This window comes from Berghia stephanieae, chromosome 4 (genome assembly GCF_034508935.2).
Source record: "Berghia stephanieae isolate SIO BIC M18660-M18661 chromosome 4, UCSD_Bste_1.3, whole genome shotgun sequence".
Classification (NCBI taxonomy): Eukaryota; Metazoa; Mollusca; class Gastropoda; order Nudibranchia; family Aeolidiidae; genus Berghia; species Berghia stephanieae.
Window position 1 is genome coordinate 46,024,673 of NC_088363.1, and position 17,248 is coordinate 46,041,920.

The window sequence follows — 17,248 nt, forward strand, 5'->3', positions numbered from 1 at the left end:
TCCCACTGATATCCTTTTTACACAGTCCCAGGTTAACTCCCCACTGGTGTGAAATTCCCTGAGTCCCAGGTTCACTCCCCACTGGCGCCCACCTTCTATAGTGTCAGGTTCATTCTCCTCTGGTACTCAACTCCCATATCCGGCTTCAACTTCCAATGGTATCCATCTCCCTTTAGTCCCAGGTTTATTTCCCTCTGATATCCTTTTTACACAGTCCCAGGTTAACTCCCCACTGGTGTGCAATTCCCTGACTCCCTGGATCACCCCCCACTGTTGCCAAACTCCCATAACTTTGCCGGATATTGTCGGGTTTCGGCGGGTTTCGGCGGTTTCGTAATAAAGCACTAATTCTTTTTTACGAAACCCGCAGAAACCGGCCGATAACCTTAGTCTCAGGTTCACTCCCGACTGGTGTACACTTCCCTGAGTCTCGGGTTCACTCCCAACAGTTGTCTACTTCCCATAACTTTGCTGGATATTGTCGGGTTTCGCCGGGTTTCGGCGGGTTACGGCGGGTTTCGTAAAAAACACTGGTTCTTTTTTACGAAACCCGCCGAAACCCAGTCCCAGGTTCACTCCCCAATGGTGTACACTTACCTGAGTTCTGGGTTCACTCCCCACTGCCACCTACTTCCCATAACTTTGTCGGGATTCGTCGGGTTTCGTCGGGTTTCGGCGAGTTTCGGCGGGTTTCGGCGGGTTTCGCAGGGTTTCGGCGGGTTTCGGCGGGTTTCGTAAAAAAGACACACCGCTCTCAAATCCATCCCGATAATCGTAGAATACGATTACGATACTCCACGTCGAGATTCGAGACCTGTTCACACCAATTTGTGTGCATCAGGTAAAATTCATTCACGGACAACTTGCACAGGGGTAGCATCATTCACTCATCATGAACGGACTTTATCTTATTTTGACTCTCGCCATTGTTGCTGTATCAGCAGGTATCTATAACTATCATATTATTATTATGTGACATATGTGAAAATATTGATAAATAACAATGTGAAATTGAACGTAAGCTTCAATTTGATAAAAGAAAACAGATGAAATGGACGTTTCGGGTTTCCCCTTTATCAACAAAACAGATTAGATTCAATTTCACATTGTTATTTATTTCTTCGAGTTTCGAGCAGCACCATTTACATCACGTGCACATATTGGCAAGTCAGATAACCGAAGGTAATCATGGGCTTGTTTTAGCTATATCAACTAAACGTGCTCAAAGTGCTTTACAAGGGGTCCTTAGCCAACAACAACATTTGATTTTAACATTTTGATGGATTGGCTCATTATTGTTGTAATGGAAATACTCTCAAATCAACGCAAAATAGTGCCCGTTGCAACAGAGTTAAACAAAGCCGAAAATTATGTCAGGTTACCAGACCTAGGGTGCCCAAAACTCAGTTAGAGCACTCACTTCACACGCAAAGGCACCGATATCGATCCCGGGGGCAGTCGAGATTATTTTTAATGACCTCCTGTCCACCCAGCAGTGAATGCGTAGCTGGGTCTGTATGGCTTGGCGGAATGTACGTTGCAATAGACTAGCGTCCTACCACGCTATACATTAACCGTGGGCCTAATGGTAGTCCTTCAGAGCAATGGGGCCCATGAAGCCGGAGTTTATCACAGTTTCTATAGCGTGAAATGAACAATAGCGATTGCATGTTATTCTTTAAAGTACTTTCCGCCAAATCTAACAGACGTACTACCCAATCATTGCTGGGTGGACAGGGAGGCTATGTGGTCTTGTGGTATGACACTCGCTTTCGGATCTGAAGGTCCTGGGTTCAAGTCTCGCTCGGCGCATAGTTGAGTCATTGGAGAAGGCTCTTTACTCACATTCTCTCACCTTACTCGGGTGTAAAATGAGTACCTGTCGTCAACAGCGTAGTCTCTGTCCGGAAAAAATTGTAATGTCCCCTAACAGGCGTCATATCCCGTCATAAATGTTAAATGTTGATTTTGGCCAGGGACCCCTTGTAAAGCGCTTTGAGCACGTTTAGTGGATATTGCACTTTGATTCTTTTAAGAAGAATCTCCACTGCACTTGGGGTCGATTTTGGTCCCTTTGCGAATTAAACGAGTGCTCTACCAACCGAGCTACCGAGACCTCCAGGTTTGTTTGTATGTTTATTTATTTGTTTCTTTGTTTGTTTGTTATTTATTATTATTAATTTATTTTAATTATTACCTTATTTATTATTAATACTTTTATGTTTTTTCTAGTTCTTTTCTTTTTCTTTTTTTTTATTCTTTTTTTTTTAACACAGAATATGTCAGATCATTTACAAATTTGCAAATGCTATGCGTTTAGTTAAAATAGTCACAACATATTCCGGCTAAATTAAACATTCCAATACACAAAACGGTGTGCAATTTTTAACGGTTATAGTCTGAATGATTTTATTTTAGAGAGAACTAATTAATAACAGGCTGTCTAAAAATGATAACAAAGAGCTGAATGACGTCAATTTCGTTCCTCCTATATTAGTAATAACACTGGTACGCCTTAAAAAGATTTTCCCTCTAAATAGATTGAACGAAATACGCTTCAACAGTCGTAACGTCACTTCCCTCGTAATGACGCATGGTAACTTAGTAACTGGCTCTAAACTATCGGAACAATGGGGGACGCCTTTATGAAATATTTCTCCGACGAGCACAAAAGCGTATCCAAAGGAGAAAAAAAAATTATAAATCTGATCATGTTTTGACTTTTAGACATTCTGATCACAAGACATATGAAAAATTCTAGCCAGCATGAAGAATAAAAAAGTACAGATTTTCTTTGTTTATAACCACGATGGCCGCTGTTGCTGGGCGACGTGACATCAGACTATTGAATCCAATTGACGTCAGTCAGCTCTTTGTTATTGCTTTCAGTCAGCCATTTTTATGAGTAGCTTTCACTTAATTGTATTAATCAGACTATAGATAGATCGAAGTTGACGTCACTCCGGCCTTTGTTGTTGTATTTTGCCATCCGCGTTTATGAGTAATTCTCACTTAACTGTTTTAACCAGACTATTGCTAGAACGAAGATGACGTCACTCATGTCTTTGCTATTGTTTTTTGCCACCCACGATTATGAGTACTTCTCACTAAACAATATGAACCAGACTATAAAAGTTCATGGTTACACATAGTTTTGTGTGTTGGTCCGTTTTACTTCCGGGTGGCAATGTTATGAGCTTCTTAGCCAAGCGCATACTATCTATAAACGTTTAAGGTTACACATAGTTTTGTGTGTTGGCCTGTTATACTTCCGAATGGCAATGTTGTGTTGCTTCTTAGCCAAGCGCACACTATCGATAGATAGTATGCAGATGACGTCACTCAGGCCTTTGTTATTGTTTTTGCCATCCGCGTTTGTGAGTTGTTCTCACTAAACTGTATTAACCTGACTATAAACGTTCATGGTTACACAGAGTTTATGTGTTGGTCCTTTATACTTCCGGATGGCAATGTTGTGAACTACTTGGCCAAGCGCATTCTATCTATAAACGTTTAGGGTTGCACATAATTTTGTGTGTTGGTGTACATTATCCCTGTTTTGAGTTGTTGTTGTTTTGTTTTTTTTTTAACTAAGCGCATAGCACCAATAGCAACGAATCGATTTTATCAGCCCATGGCTACGTCAGATTTATTTTCAATTTGAAAAAAAAAAAGACAATTTTGTTTTGTTTTTTTGTTTTGTTTTTGGTATGTTTTCTTTTATACACAGAACATGTTAATAAATTGTTTACAAATCAGCAGAGCGTAGCTGAATTAAATCAAATATGAACGTCTCGTAATTTACATTTGATTTGTTATAATCTAAAGAAACTTACATGCATGTTCATATTTGCAGGTCCAACCAACGTGAATCTTATTGACTCTTTATTCAAATAACACAGATATAGATCAATCAAATAACTCGCGTGATTTATTGAAATAATACAAAAACAAACGACGTTTCAGTTCTAGGCCTTCTTTCTTTTCTTTTTTTTTTTGGAAAGCGCTTTGAGCACGTTTAGTGAATATTGCCCTATTTAAAAGGTTAAGATTTTTTTTAATGTTTCAATAATATAGTATCTGTGCAAAATAATTTGTTTTTATTTTGTATTGTTTTTTGTTTGTTTCTTTTGGGGTTTTTTTGGGAGGGGGGGGGGGGTAGTGTCTTGTTCGGTAAGGGGTTGTTTGTTTTTGTTTTGTTTTTTAAACTTGTTTGTCTTTGTTTGCTTTTGTCTTTTTTGTTTTGTTGTTATGTTTTGTCGTTGTTGTTTTTTTGTTGTTTTTTTTTTTTTTTTTTTTTTTTTGGGGGGGGGGGGGTTGGGTTTGTTTTGTTTTTTGTTTGTTTTTTTTTTGGGGGGGGGGGGGGGTTTGCTGGGTTTGTTGTTTGTTTTGTTTTGTTGTTGGTTTTTTTTTTTTTTTTTTTTTTTTGGGAAAGTAAGAAATTGCATTCATTCTTAGCCTTAACCAATTTAATTTAAGCCCAAGCTTCATATTTGTGCCTATTGATACTATGTGTTTAGCCAAAAAAAAAATAATCAGCCGGACCAACACACAAAACTATGTGTATAATCTTGAACGTATACTCTGATTGATACAATTTAGTGAGACCGTCTCATAAAAATGGCAGGCTTAAAACAATAACAAATAGCTGAGTGACGTCAACTTCGAACTATCTATAAGGGGTTGGGGTACATAATATTATTATGGTCTCATTGTTGTGGCTATGTGGTCTTGTGGAATGACGCTCGGTTTCGGATCGAAAGGCCCTGGGTTCGAGCCTCGCTCGACGCATAGCTGAGTCCTTGGGAAAGGCTCTTTACTCACATTCTCTCACAGTACTCATGTGTAAAATGAGTACCTGGCCGTTAACAGCTTTGTCTCTGTCGAAAAAAAATTAACATCGCCTGACAAACGTCATGTCTCATTGTACACGTTACGTGTTTGTTCACCAGGGACATTTTGTAACGCGCTTTGAGCACGTTTAGTGGATATTCGCGATATAAAAAGCTCAATGTCAAGTTTGTTATTATTTACACATTATATATTTTTTTTGCAATGCCCTTCCGCCAAGATATCATAAGATATCGTCGCCTTGGTATTCCACGAAGGAATATAGATAATTCATCAAACAAGATGCTTAATGTCAACAGGAATCACCATGTTGTCCAAGTGAGCAAATTGAAGGTTAATAATCTTGATCAAGGAAAAAAAAACGAAAATGTCTGAAGCGGGGCTCGAACCCTGGACCTTGCGGGTCACAGTTTAATGCCTTAACAATTTGGCTGCTTCGCCCCCTTTGTCCACATTGGATTGAATTATAATTCGTTGCCTATAACAGAGAGATAGATTTACAACAATATTCACTACACGTGCTCAAGGCGGTTTGCAAGGGGTTCCTGGCCAGCAGCAACACTTAACATGTAGGACGTGACATGACGCTTGTAAGGCGATATTACATTTTTTTTTCGAACAGAGACAACGTTGTTAACGGCCAGGTACTCAATTTACACATGAGTACAGTACGGTGAGAGAATGTGAGTAGAGAGCCTTTTCCAAGGACTCAACTAAGCGCTGAGCGAGACTCAAACCCAGAACCTTCCGATCCTTAAAATAGTTGGTTATCTGACTAAATTCATTCCTCTTCTGTTTCCAGATGTGGAGAAAAGACAGTTGCCGACATGCACAAGTAAGAGATTCATGAATTTGTAAAATAAATAAAAAATGTCATGTGTCATGTTTTATTGTGTTTTTTTTCTTCTTTGTTTTGTTTTGTTTTGCTTTGTTTGTAACTTCGTGTTTATTCGTCGTGCACATAATAAAATAAATAAATAAAATTCCCTTTATTCATTCCATGGGGGAAATTTGTCTCTAGGATCTATTCCAAGGGAAGACTGGAATAACCCATATGTCAGCCGCAGTGCAGCGTTGCAAATTGAGTTAGGGCGAGGTGACTTGTTCAAGGCCACACGGCCCAACGGCGGGTGATCGAACTCACTCGGTACCTTTTGCAAAGACCGTACCGCTGCCCCCAATACTTTGAGGTGTGAATTCAAATTCAATACAAGCATTGCTTTGTCCTTGGAAATATATTATATAGCGGGGCAAATAAACTGACACAGCATTCTTCTGTTTATACGGAAAGGAATTGCTTTTCTTTCGTTTGTTTCTTTGGGGTTTGTTTTTGTTGTTTTTTTTAATGTTTTTTATTTTGTTTTGTTTTGTTTTGTTTTTTTGTTTGTTTGCTTTTTTTTTTTTTGGGGGGGGGGGGGGGGGTTGGGGTTGTTTTTTTTTGTTTTTGTTTTTTTTGGGGGGGGGGTGTTGGAGGGGTGAGGATGCGAGAAGGGGTGGTGGTTTTGTTTTGTTTGAATTTATTCATTTCTATCTTTTGCAACAACAATAACAAAGACGACAACAACAACCACGATAACAACAAGAAAGACAACAACAAATTCTTATAATTATTTTTATTTTCTTAATAAGATATTTGTTATATTTGATATTTCAGCATCTCCAATGTAAAAAGCGAAAGTCTCATTGAATCCTCAAATAAAATTCTGTTTGGTATCGTATTGCTATTACAACAACAACAACAACAACAACAACAACAACAACAAAGACAACAACAACATGTGAAGCATTACTTTACACATAAACAAGCGTCATCCTACGACAGCAGTTGTTACTTATTTAAACTCGTATATAACGGATTCCTTATGAGGTGAAAACTAATTCATTATATTGATGGTTCGCTTTTATGAGGAAAGCAATTTTGATCGAAAAGCTTTGGGCGATAAAGCACTTTTTTTTATTTGTAAAGGGAGAGAATTGATAAAATAATTGTGTCAGTTGCACGGTATGAATTATCTCCTATTAATTACTACATGTTCATTTTTCAGCATCTAACCCATTTCGTAATAATGTTTCGATTGTTTATAGTGGTATATTCAAAAGATAATTTATTAACCCTTTCCTTACCAACTAAAAGAAAATCGTCGCATTCATCACGATAAAATGAATATTTTTCAAATTCAGAATTCGTTTGTATATCACAAATTATAAAGAAGAAAAAAATATGTTTGTCATAGGTTTTAGATCGTAATGCTGTTTTGTGGATGTCCTTTTGTTGAGCAAAGTTAGGTGTCACTTGTTGATTTTTTTTTTCTTTGGCAATGTTATAAACTAAGAATTTCAATTCAATAACATGGCATGTTCATCGATAACACCTATAAGCCTGTAAAATTAGTTTTACGACCTACTTTCACAAATCTTGTTTTTAGTCTTTTTTTTTTTTCTCTCTTTTAAACATAAAATGACCAAATTTTTTTTACTAGTAAAATATCACGTAAATAATAATTAACTAAACATAAAATATGTTATTTTTGATTTTAACCAATCATGACATTTTGAATTGAGGTTTGAGCCTTGGGTAGGTATATATATATATATATATATATATATATATATATATATATATATATATATATATATATATATATATATATATATATATATAGCATTTTGAGCGATGACCCTGAGAAATATTTAATATGGAGAGAGTTAACTCGTTCGCTCCCATTACCTATTCCAGACGCCTTCACCTTAACCAACAACCCTTGCTATGCCGGCAATTTGGTGTACTACTACCCCGTGCCTGGAGACAACACCAAGTTCGTTCAGTGTGACAGCTCTGGCGCTGCTTACGTCGTCCAATGTCCACAAGGTCGAGTTTACGATCCCGCCACCACTACATGCAAATCCCCAAATGTGGTAAGTCGTACCTACTCCTTCAGAGCCATTGGGACCCATGGAGCCGGATTTTATCCCTGTTTCGATATTGCTAAGTGAGCAATAGCAATCGCTTGCCACACTTTTTATTCTATTGCAAAGTACTTTCCGCCAAATCTAAAAGACCCAGTTACCCAATCTCTGCTCGGTGGACAGGAACTTAGAAAAAAAAATAGCTCGACTTCATCCGGGACCGATCTCATTCCTATTGTCCGTGAAGTGAATGCTCTACCAAATGAGCTACAGCGATTTCTTAACACTGAGAAAGTTTAGGGAGCAGACACGGTAGCGAGCAATTGCTATTGACTTTTAAACGCAACAGAAACCGAGGTAAAGTCTGGCTCCATTAGCCTCCTAATCAAATTTGTTCGATAGCCTATTCATGTTAACACACACACACACACACACAAAACCACACATATACACACACAAACACACACACACACACACACACAAACACAGATGTAGTGGACATCGCTCTGGACAAGTGATGCTTTTTTATTTCTTTGATAATTATGAAATTCATTCATTCTGTGGGTCCTGAAACTGCTAATTCTTTGTCCCATACAAAACGCCATTGAAAGTATGGTTCGGGTAGCTCAACGGCACGGTGTCTCATCTTGTCACAAAAGTCAAGCAATGTCAAGCGCGAACAGTGGTCTAATGGGTGACCGTGATTGTTGAAAATTCTGGTCCCGACGTTGTCGTCCTTAAATGTAAATGAGTCCCTAGTAATAGGAATGACTGATATTGTAAGAGTGTTAGTACAAAAAGGACGCCTAATGGGCGATAAGTACTGTATAAAATGGGAATAATATGGTTCCATAGGACCTGGTATGCGAATAAATGAAACTGTGGAACAACTAGCATGATAAATCCGTGGATATGCGCTATATATATATATATATATATATATATATATATATATATATATATGTGTGTGTGTGTGTGTGTGTGTGTGTTTATGTTTATAGTATTTATATTATAACGAATTTGCAATGCAAGAAAAATGTGCCTCTCCCATAAACACAACATTTCTTTTAAAACTTACCCCAACCCTCCGTATAGGTGATCAACCCTACTGCTGCCGTGGGACCAGCCAGCCTCTGTACCAACCAAGCCGTGAGCACTGGCAAGCTCTACTTTGCTTACCCTGGAGATCAGAGACGATACTACAAATGTACTGCGCTTAACCAGGTAAGTCGTCAACCTTTTAAGACCAAGTGTAAATTTCTGTGGGGGTCCCGATAGCTCATTTGATAAGAGTTGGATCTGTTAGATCTGGCCGAAAGTGTTTTGCGATAGATTAGCATCCTATCTGAAGGATAACAAGCAATTGTTATAGTCCATTTAGTTCTGTGGAAACCGGGACAATCTCCGGCTCCACAGTAACCAATTCAACAGCTGCCACGGTGTCCAAGCAGCCTGTGTGTCATACGGGAACATAGATTTTTTTTATCAAATCTTAAAGCTCGTGTCTCCATTATTGTGCTGAGGAAAGGCTATTTTTGTTTGTTTACTTCGTTGGGTTTGTTTTTGTTTTTTGTTTTTTTATGTTTCTTTGTTTGTTTGTATTTTAGTTGGGTTTTTTTGTTTTTTGTTTTTTTGGGGGGGGGTTGTTTTTGTTTGCTTGTTTGTTTGTTTTTAATCTGGTACTGGTCTTTTCATATATTTTTTTTGGTAACATACTGATTGAAGACCTAGTAATAAAAATTGTGAAATATATTAAAATGAAGGGATATTGTCGAGTGGATAAGACAATGAACTTCCGGGTGTAACCAGGTTCGGGCCCCGCATTCGGAACTAGGTTTTGTCTTTTTTTAAATCGTTTTGGTTTGTTCTTTGTTTGTTTGTTGTTTTTTGTTTTTTTGCGGGGGGGGGGGGGGGTTTGCTGTTTGTTTGTTTTTTTGGGGGGGGGGGGTTGAGCGCTATTTGTTTTTTGTTTGTTTTTTTTTTTTTTGTTAGTTTTCTTTGTTGTGTGTTGGTAGTTCTTTGTCTATGGATCAGCATATATACAATAATGGGAAAATTATGTACTTTGAGCTCCGTAGAATATCGCAGATGAGGTCGTTTTTACCTTTCAACACCTTGAAGATAATTGTCTATGCATTGGTCTTGTCACGTCTTGACTACTGCAATTCACTGCTCGCTGGTCTCCCTAATAACAAAATAAACAAGCTCCAGAGAGTACAGAATTGTGCGGCTAGGTTAGTCCTGGGAAAATCTCATTACGATGATACACAGGACATGCTTCGAATCCTCCACTGGCTGCCAGACCGGGCTAGAATTGAATATAAAATAGCCCTTATCTGCTTTGGTGTATTTGAGTCTTCTGTCCCTCTTTACATTCAACACTTACTCCAACCACACGTACCTCTGAGAAATCTTAGATCCCACGATTCAAAATTGTTAGCATCTCCTAAAACTAAACTTAAGTATTTTGGTGATAGGTCTCTTATGAACTTCGGACCCACGATTTGGAATGATCTCCCTCAATCTGTGAGATGCTCGAGCTCAATAGACATTTTCAAAAAAGCCCTGAAAACATATCTTTTCAGGAAATATTTACTTAATTGAATTTTAAATGTATTGTATGTGACATCTATATTGATGATGTATTGATGCCCTTTTATTCTCTTAATTGTTTTGATACCTTGGTTGAATTGTTTGTATTTTTTAAGCGCTTTGAGGTTTCGACGAAAGGCGCTATTTAAATATGCTTATTATTATTATTATTATTATTATTATTATTATTATTATTATTATTATGGGGGGGGGGTCTTTTTTTTTTCTTTTGCTCCAGCAAGAAATTTAGCTTCTGTTACTCTCTTTGTGGCGCTGAACTAAGGTTGACGCCTGGATCATCTCGGCCTTTTCTCGAGTTTGCTTTTGCGTTACAATCCGGTTTCCAGAATATCATCAGACCTTAAGGAGCCAATGATATACCAAAATAGCAGACCATAAGGAGCCTTTGCATTACAATCGGGTTTCCATAATATCATTATACCAATAGGAGCCAATGCGGAAATCCGGTTTCCGAAATATTGTCAAACCATATGGAGCCATTGCGTTACAATCCGATTTCCAGAATATCACCTGATCATAATTAGCCAATGATACAATATTAATATGGTTTTCGGAATATTATCAAATCATAAGGAACCATTGTGTTACAATCCGGTTTCCATAATATCATCAGACCATAAAGAGCCAAAATGCTACAATCTGATTTGCAGGATATTATCAGACCATAACAGGAGCTGTTGTGTTAAAGTCCGATTTCCAGAATATACCATACCATCTTTTTCTCTGTAACAGATTTCTGTGATCAACTGTCCAGCAAACTTGGTCTGGGATCAAAGCCGAGTGTCATGCGTCTTGAGCTTTAGTAAGTAGAAACAATAATTTTTAAAAATTAGAGATTCTGTGATTTATGATTTCGTGCTAGCATTGGAATTTGCCAATGTGTTTCATCATCATCATCATCATCATCAGCGTCATCATCATCGCTATCATTACTACTAACAACACCTTGACTACCGTCGCTATAATCATCACTACCAACATCATCATTACTACTACTACTACTACTACTACTACTACTACTACTACTACTACTACTACTACTACTACTACTACTACCACTACTACTACCACTGCACACTTCAACCGACAGTAGCAGAACAATCATCATTACCACAGCAACAGCCAACAACACCAACACTACCCTACACATTACCATTATCATCCTCCTTCTCTTCCTCATCCTCCTCCTTCTCCTCCTCCCGCTCCACATCATCATCACCAATCGTCATCATCATCATCATCATCATCATCATCATCATCATCATCATCATCATCACCATAATCATCATCAGTATCATGATGTCCATTTTCCCATCCAGCCACAGGAACCGCCGTACAGCCCACAATGACACCCACCCTACAGAACCCCTGCACACAGCAACAACTTGCTGCCAAACATTATTATTTCTCTCATCCAGATCCTACCAAGTTTATACAGGTATTCCCCCTCCTCATCCTCCCTCTTCGTCTTCTTTTTTTCTTCTCTTTGTCCTCCTCTTCTTCCTCTTCCTCCTCTTCCTCTTCATACGAGGTGGAAAAAGAATAAGCGCACGAGCGAGCGAGCGAGCGAGAGAGAGAGAGAGAGAGAGAGAGAGAGAGTAAGAGAGAGAGAGAGAAAGAGAGGGAGAGAGATATATGGGGAGGAGAAAGGGGGAAAAGAGAGGGACGGGGAGAATAAGAGAGGGGTTGACTTGAGAGAATGGGAGTGAGGGAGGAGAAAAGCAGACAGGTTTAAAGGGGAAAGACGAGTGAGGGATAGAGGGTGTAGTTGGAGAGTGAGAGAGAGAGAGAGAGAGAGAGAGAGAGAGAGAGAAAGAGAGAGGAGAGGAATGAGAGATAAAGGGGAGGGACTGCTAGAGAGAGAGAGAGGAAGAGAAAGAGAGAGAGAGAGAGAGAGAGAGAGAGAGAGAGAGAGAGAGAAATGGTGGAAGAGAGGGAGAAGGGGATGAGAGAATGAGAGAGGGGAGAAAGAGCGAGGTCGAGAGAGAGAGTGGGGGGGGGGGGGGTGAGAGAGAGAAGATGGGAAGGAGAGAGGGGAAGTGTGAGGGAGGTGTAAGAACAGGATTGGGTTGAGTGAATGGGAATGAGAGAGGAGAGAAACAGAGAGATTTAACGGGAAAAGACCAGAGAGAGGGATAGAGGGTGTAGTTGCAGAGAGAAAGATAGAGAGAGAGAGCAAGAGAGAGAGAGAGAGAGAGAGAGAGAAGGGAAGAGAGTATAGTGGGGGGGGGGAAGAGAAATGAGAGATGAAGGGAAAGTCTAGAAAGAAAGAAAGAAAGAAAGAAGGAGAGAAAGAGAGAGAGAGAGAGAGAGAGAGAGAGAGAGAGAGAGAGAGAGAGAGAGAGAGTCAAAAATATGAATACAGTTAATAGATAATAATAAAATATGTCGCATATTATTTCTTTCCACAGTGTGATTTGACTGGCCAGATGTTTGTGCTCAGTTGTCCTCAAGGCTTGTCGTGGAGCCAATTTTATCAGGTCTGCGCTACGCCAGCCCCAGTTGTTGGCTAAATAATAAAAAAATTAATTAAAAAACAAACAAATAGGGTGTGTGAAAAGGTGTTTTTACCAGTTCGACATGCTTTAAATAAATAATGATGTCTGATATTTACAACTTTGCTAACAATATATTTTAATTCATTCCCTCACTGTCATAAAATAACAAAATGCTCTTAGGGGGAGGGGGAGGGGTAGGGGTTGGAGGACGGGGGAGGGGAGTTAGAGTGGACGAGGTTCATTTGGACGAAAAACTTTAACCTTCCAGTCAATAGCGATAGGTTAAATTGACCCCCCCCCCCCTCCCCCAACCCTCAATTTCTCAATAACTCATAAATCCACTTGTTTATGGAGTAATGGATTATGTTGTTTATTGGTTGGTTTGTTTTTTTTTTTTTTTAATTTTAGTTTAGTTTTGTTTTGTTTTTGTTTTGTTTTTTTTTGGTTTTCTTATGTTTTCCGTTTTTTCTGTTGTTGCTTTTTTGTTTTGTTTTTAGGGAGAGGGGGTTGTTCTCTCTCTCTCTCTCTCTCTCTCTCTCTCTCTCTCTCTCTCTCTCTCTCTCTCTCTCTCGCTCTCTCTCTCTCTCTCTCTCTCTCTCTCTTCTCTCTCTCTCTCTTTGTTTTTTTTTTTTGTTTGTTTTTTTTTCGATTTGAGTAATCTATCGGTGTATGAAGTAGACACTTTCTCCTAAACTGTTTAAAAAATAAATAGACATTTTGTTAATTTACAACAGTGCATGCCCAGCCAGGGGACTAGATTTTCAATTATTGTTGGGCAAAATAATTTTGACGCTTTATTTTATTTATTTGTCTAGGTTTGCTTTTTAAAATCATATTCAGATATTAGAATAGATGGGAATGTAGTTGATAAAATTGTGATGATAGTAATTGACCGTTTGTTGATATGATTGTGTAACCAGTGTAATTTTTGGATAATAAAATTTTATGTAAAGTTTATACAACGTGTTGCTTTGTTTTGCGTGGTATCATCAGAGCATCATAATCATTATTATCATCATCATCATCATCATCATCATCATCATCATCATCATCATCATCATCATCATCATCATCATCATTATCGTCATCATCATTATCGCCATAATAATAATAATAATAATAATAATAATAATAATAATAATAATAATAATAATGATGATGATGATGATGATGATGATGATGATGATGATGATGATGATGATGATGATGATGATGATGATGATGATGATGATAATAATAATAATAATAATAATAATAATAATAATAATAATAATAATAATAATAATAATAATAATAATAATAATAATAATAATAATAATAATAATAATAATAATAATAATAATAAGCTCTTCAAAACCGTTACAGAAACGCATACAGACAAACCTAATCCTTTTTTTAGCTTGGGCGACCGAAGAGTTTCTGGAATGACAGAATTTGACAACAGACAAAGCCGAAACGAGTCTGCTGACCCGATGACGTCTTCGCCAAACAAGCAGCTTCGAATTGCGTCGTGGAACGTTCGCACCATGTATGAAGCTGGAAAAAGCTCTCAAGTTGTGACTGAGATGAGACGATACAGGCTGCATATACTTGGAGTAAGCGAAACCCACTGGATACAATCCGGACAGAAACACCTCAAGTCTGGGGAGAATATTTTATATTCGGGGAGAGGGGACGGGATTCATACACAGGGAGTAGGAATAATTCTAAGCAAGTTTGCCCAGAAGTCACTGAGAGGATGGGAACAACACGGAGAAAGGATCATCATGGCGTCCTTTACAACACGGAGTAAGAAGATCAGCATGAACATTGTACAGATCTATGCCCCAACAAATTATGCAACAGATGAGGACAAAGATACATTTTATAGTCTGCTACAACAAGTCATTGACAAGTTGCCAAGGAAAGACATCAACATATTGATGGGAGATGCTAATGCTTAAGTGGGACAGGATAACGTAGGTTATGAAGGTATCATGGGACGTCATGGCATGGGAGAAATGAACGATAATGGTGAGAGATTTGCAAATTTCTGTGCATTCAACAGTTTGGTGATTGGAGGATCAGTGTTCCCCCATAAGAGGATCCACAAAGCAACTTGGGTCTCACCAGATGGTGTGACAGAGAATCATATTGATCATTTTTGTATCTCTCGAAGATTCAGACGTTCATTGGAAGATGTGACAGTACGGAGAGGGGCAGGTGTTGGATCAGACCACCACCTGCTACTGGCAAAGCTTAAGCTCCGACTGAGAAAACATGGGACCAGATTACATACAAGAAGAAAATTCGAGGTGAATGCACTTGATGGGGAAAAGAATGAGGAATTCAAACTACAATTGAGTAATAGATTTCAACCGCTTACTGAGCTCGAGGAGGACATAGATGTAGAGTCACATTGGGCAAAGATCAAGGAGGTCTACATAACAACTTGCCACGAGGTATTGGGGGTAAAGAAATCGGAACATAAAGAATGGGTCAGTCCAACCACCTTGGGCCTTATTGAAAAGAGGAGAACAAGGAAGGAACAAGTGAACGCAAGCCGAACAAGGGCTTCAAGACTGGATGCACAAGAGCAGTATCGAGCAATAGCTAAGGAAGTCAAAAGATCTGTGAAGAAAGATAAGGAAGCATTCATGAACAGACTTGCAGAGAACGCAGAAGCAGCAGCGACAGGAGGACAGATGGGGATCCTTTATCAAACTACCAAGACACTTGCTGGAAAATATGGGAAACCAGAGGTACCAGTCAAAGACAAAGATGGGAAAACTATTTTTGGAAAAGAGGCTCAATCTGAACGATGGAGGGAACATTTCAACTGCCTTCTGAACAGACCACCACCAGACAACCAGCAAGAAATTTTGCCTGCAAGGAATGAGTTACCAATTAGCTTTGATCCACCATCGATAGCAGAGATTGTGGGTGCCATTAACAAGATGAAAAGGGGGGAAAGTTGCTGGACCAGACCAGATTCCACCGGAGGCTCTAAAAGTTGATGCTGAAAGAAATGCTGAGGCCCTGCACCCACTGTTTGAGAGAATCTGGAATGACGGGATATTCCCAAAGGATTGGAAGGAAGGACATCTTATCAAGCTTCCAAAGAAAGGGGACCTCAGCAATTGTAATAATCATCGAGATATCACTCTTCTTTCTATCCCAGGAAAGGTTTTCAACCGTATTATTTTAGAGAGAATTAAGAGTGCAACAGATGCTAAACTGCGGGACGAACTGGCCGGTTTTCGGTAAAAACCGTTCAACCACCGACCAGATTGCCTCTCTGCGAGTCATAGTGGACCAGTCTATAGAATGGAACTCTCCTCTTATTGTCAACTTTCTGGATTACGAGAAGGCTTTCGACAGTATTGACAGAGCAACATTGTGGAAAATTCTGGCACATTATGGACTCCCTGAAAAGATAGTAAACCTCATTAAGGAAATGTATGAAGGATCAAGTTGCAGGGTTGTACATGAAGATCAGCTTACTGACAGCTTTGAAATTAAGACTGGTGTCAAGCAAAGATGCTTGCTCTCACCATTCCTGTTCATCCTTGCCATTGATTGGCTAATGAAAGAAACCCCCAAAGGGCGAAGAAATGGGATACAGTGGACCCCCTGGACACAGTTGGATGATTTGGATTTTGCAGATGATCTGGCTCTTTTGTCCCACACCCAGGACCAGATGCAAGCAAAAACCACAATTATAAACAGCCTCTCGGAATCAATTGGTCTAAGAATTCACCCTGCAAAGTCAAAGGTCTTGAGGATAGGTACGCGTCAAAGGGAGCAGATCAAAGTAAAAGATCAGGAACTCGAAGATATAGACACTTTCTGCTATCTCGGAAGTATAATTGACAAGGATGGAGGCAAGGAAGCAGAGGTGAAAGCCCGAATAGGAAAGGCACAGGCTGCATTCACATCTTTGAACAAAGTTTGGAGAACTAAAGATATCTCCCTTCGACTAAAGCTAAGACTTTTCAACTCAAATGTGAAGTCTGTCCTACTGTATGGATGTGAAACTTGGAACGCATCACAGGCATGTATAAGGAGGGTACAGATTTTCGTAAACAGGTGCATGCGTAAGCTACTCAGAATAAAATGGATGGATAGAATAAAAAATGAAGAAGTATGGAAAAGAAGACAGCAGAAACCAGTGGGAGAGGAAATAGGAAGAAGACGATGGAGGTGGATGGGACACACGCTTAGAAAGAACGACTCCACTATAACAAAGAAAGTATTGGACTGGAACCCTCAGGGCAGAAGATCAAGGGGAAGGCCACGAGGAACATGGAGAAGAATTAAAGAAGCTGATAAACAGAGAAGTGGTAAGACCTGGAATGAGATTAAAAAGATAGCTCAGGATAGAGAAGGATGGAAACTGT

General features: G+C 39.0%; 1 protein-coding gene across 1 annotated transcript; it reads left to right on the top strand.

Moving 5' to 3' along the window:
- The first annotated feature begins 813 nt into the window (after positions 1-813).
- Positions 814-13,824, top strand: LOC144972020 (uncharacterized). Its single transcript, XM_078913107.1, has 7 exons — positions 814-944; positions 5,654-5,686; positions 7,589-7,767; positions 8,854-8,982; positions 11,104-11,173; positions 11,691-11,809; positions 12,783-13,824. The coding sequence occupies exons 1-7, from the start codon at positions 893-895 to the stop codon at positions 12,882-12,884; spliced, it is 684 nt and encodes a 227-aa protein (XP_078769233.1). The 5' UTR covers positions 814-892; the 3' UTR covers positions 12,885-13,824.
- The last annotated feature ends 3,424 nt before the right edge of the window (positions 13,825-17,248 follow it).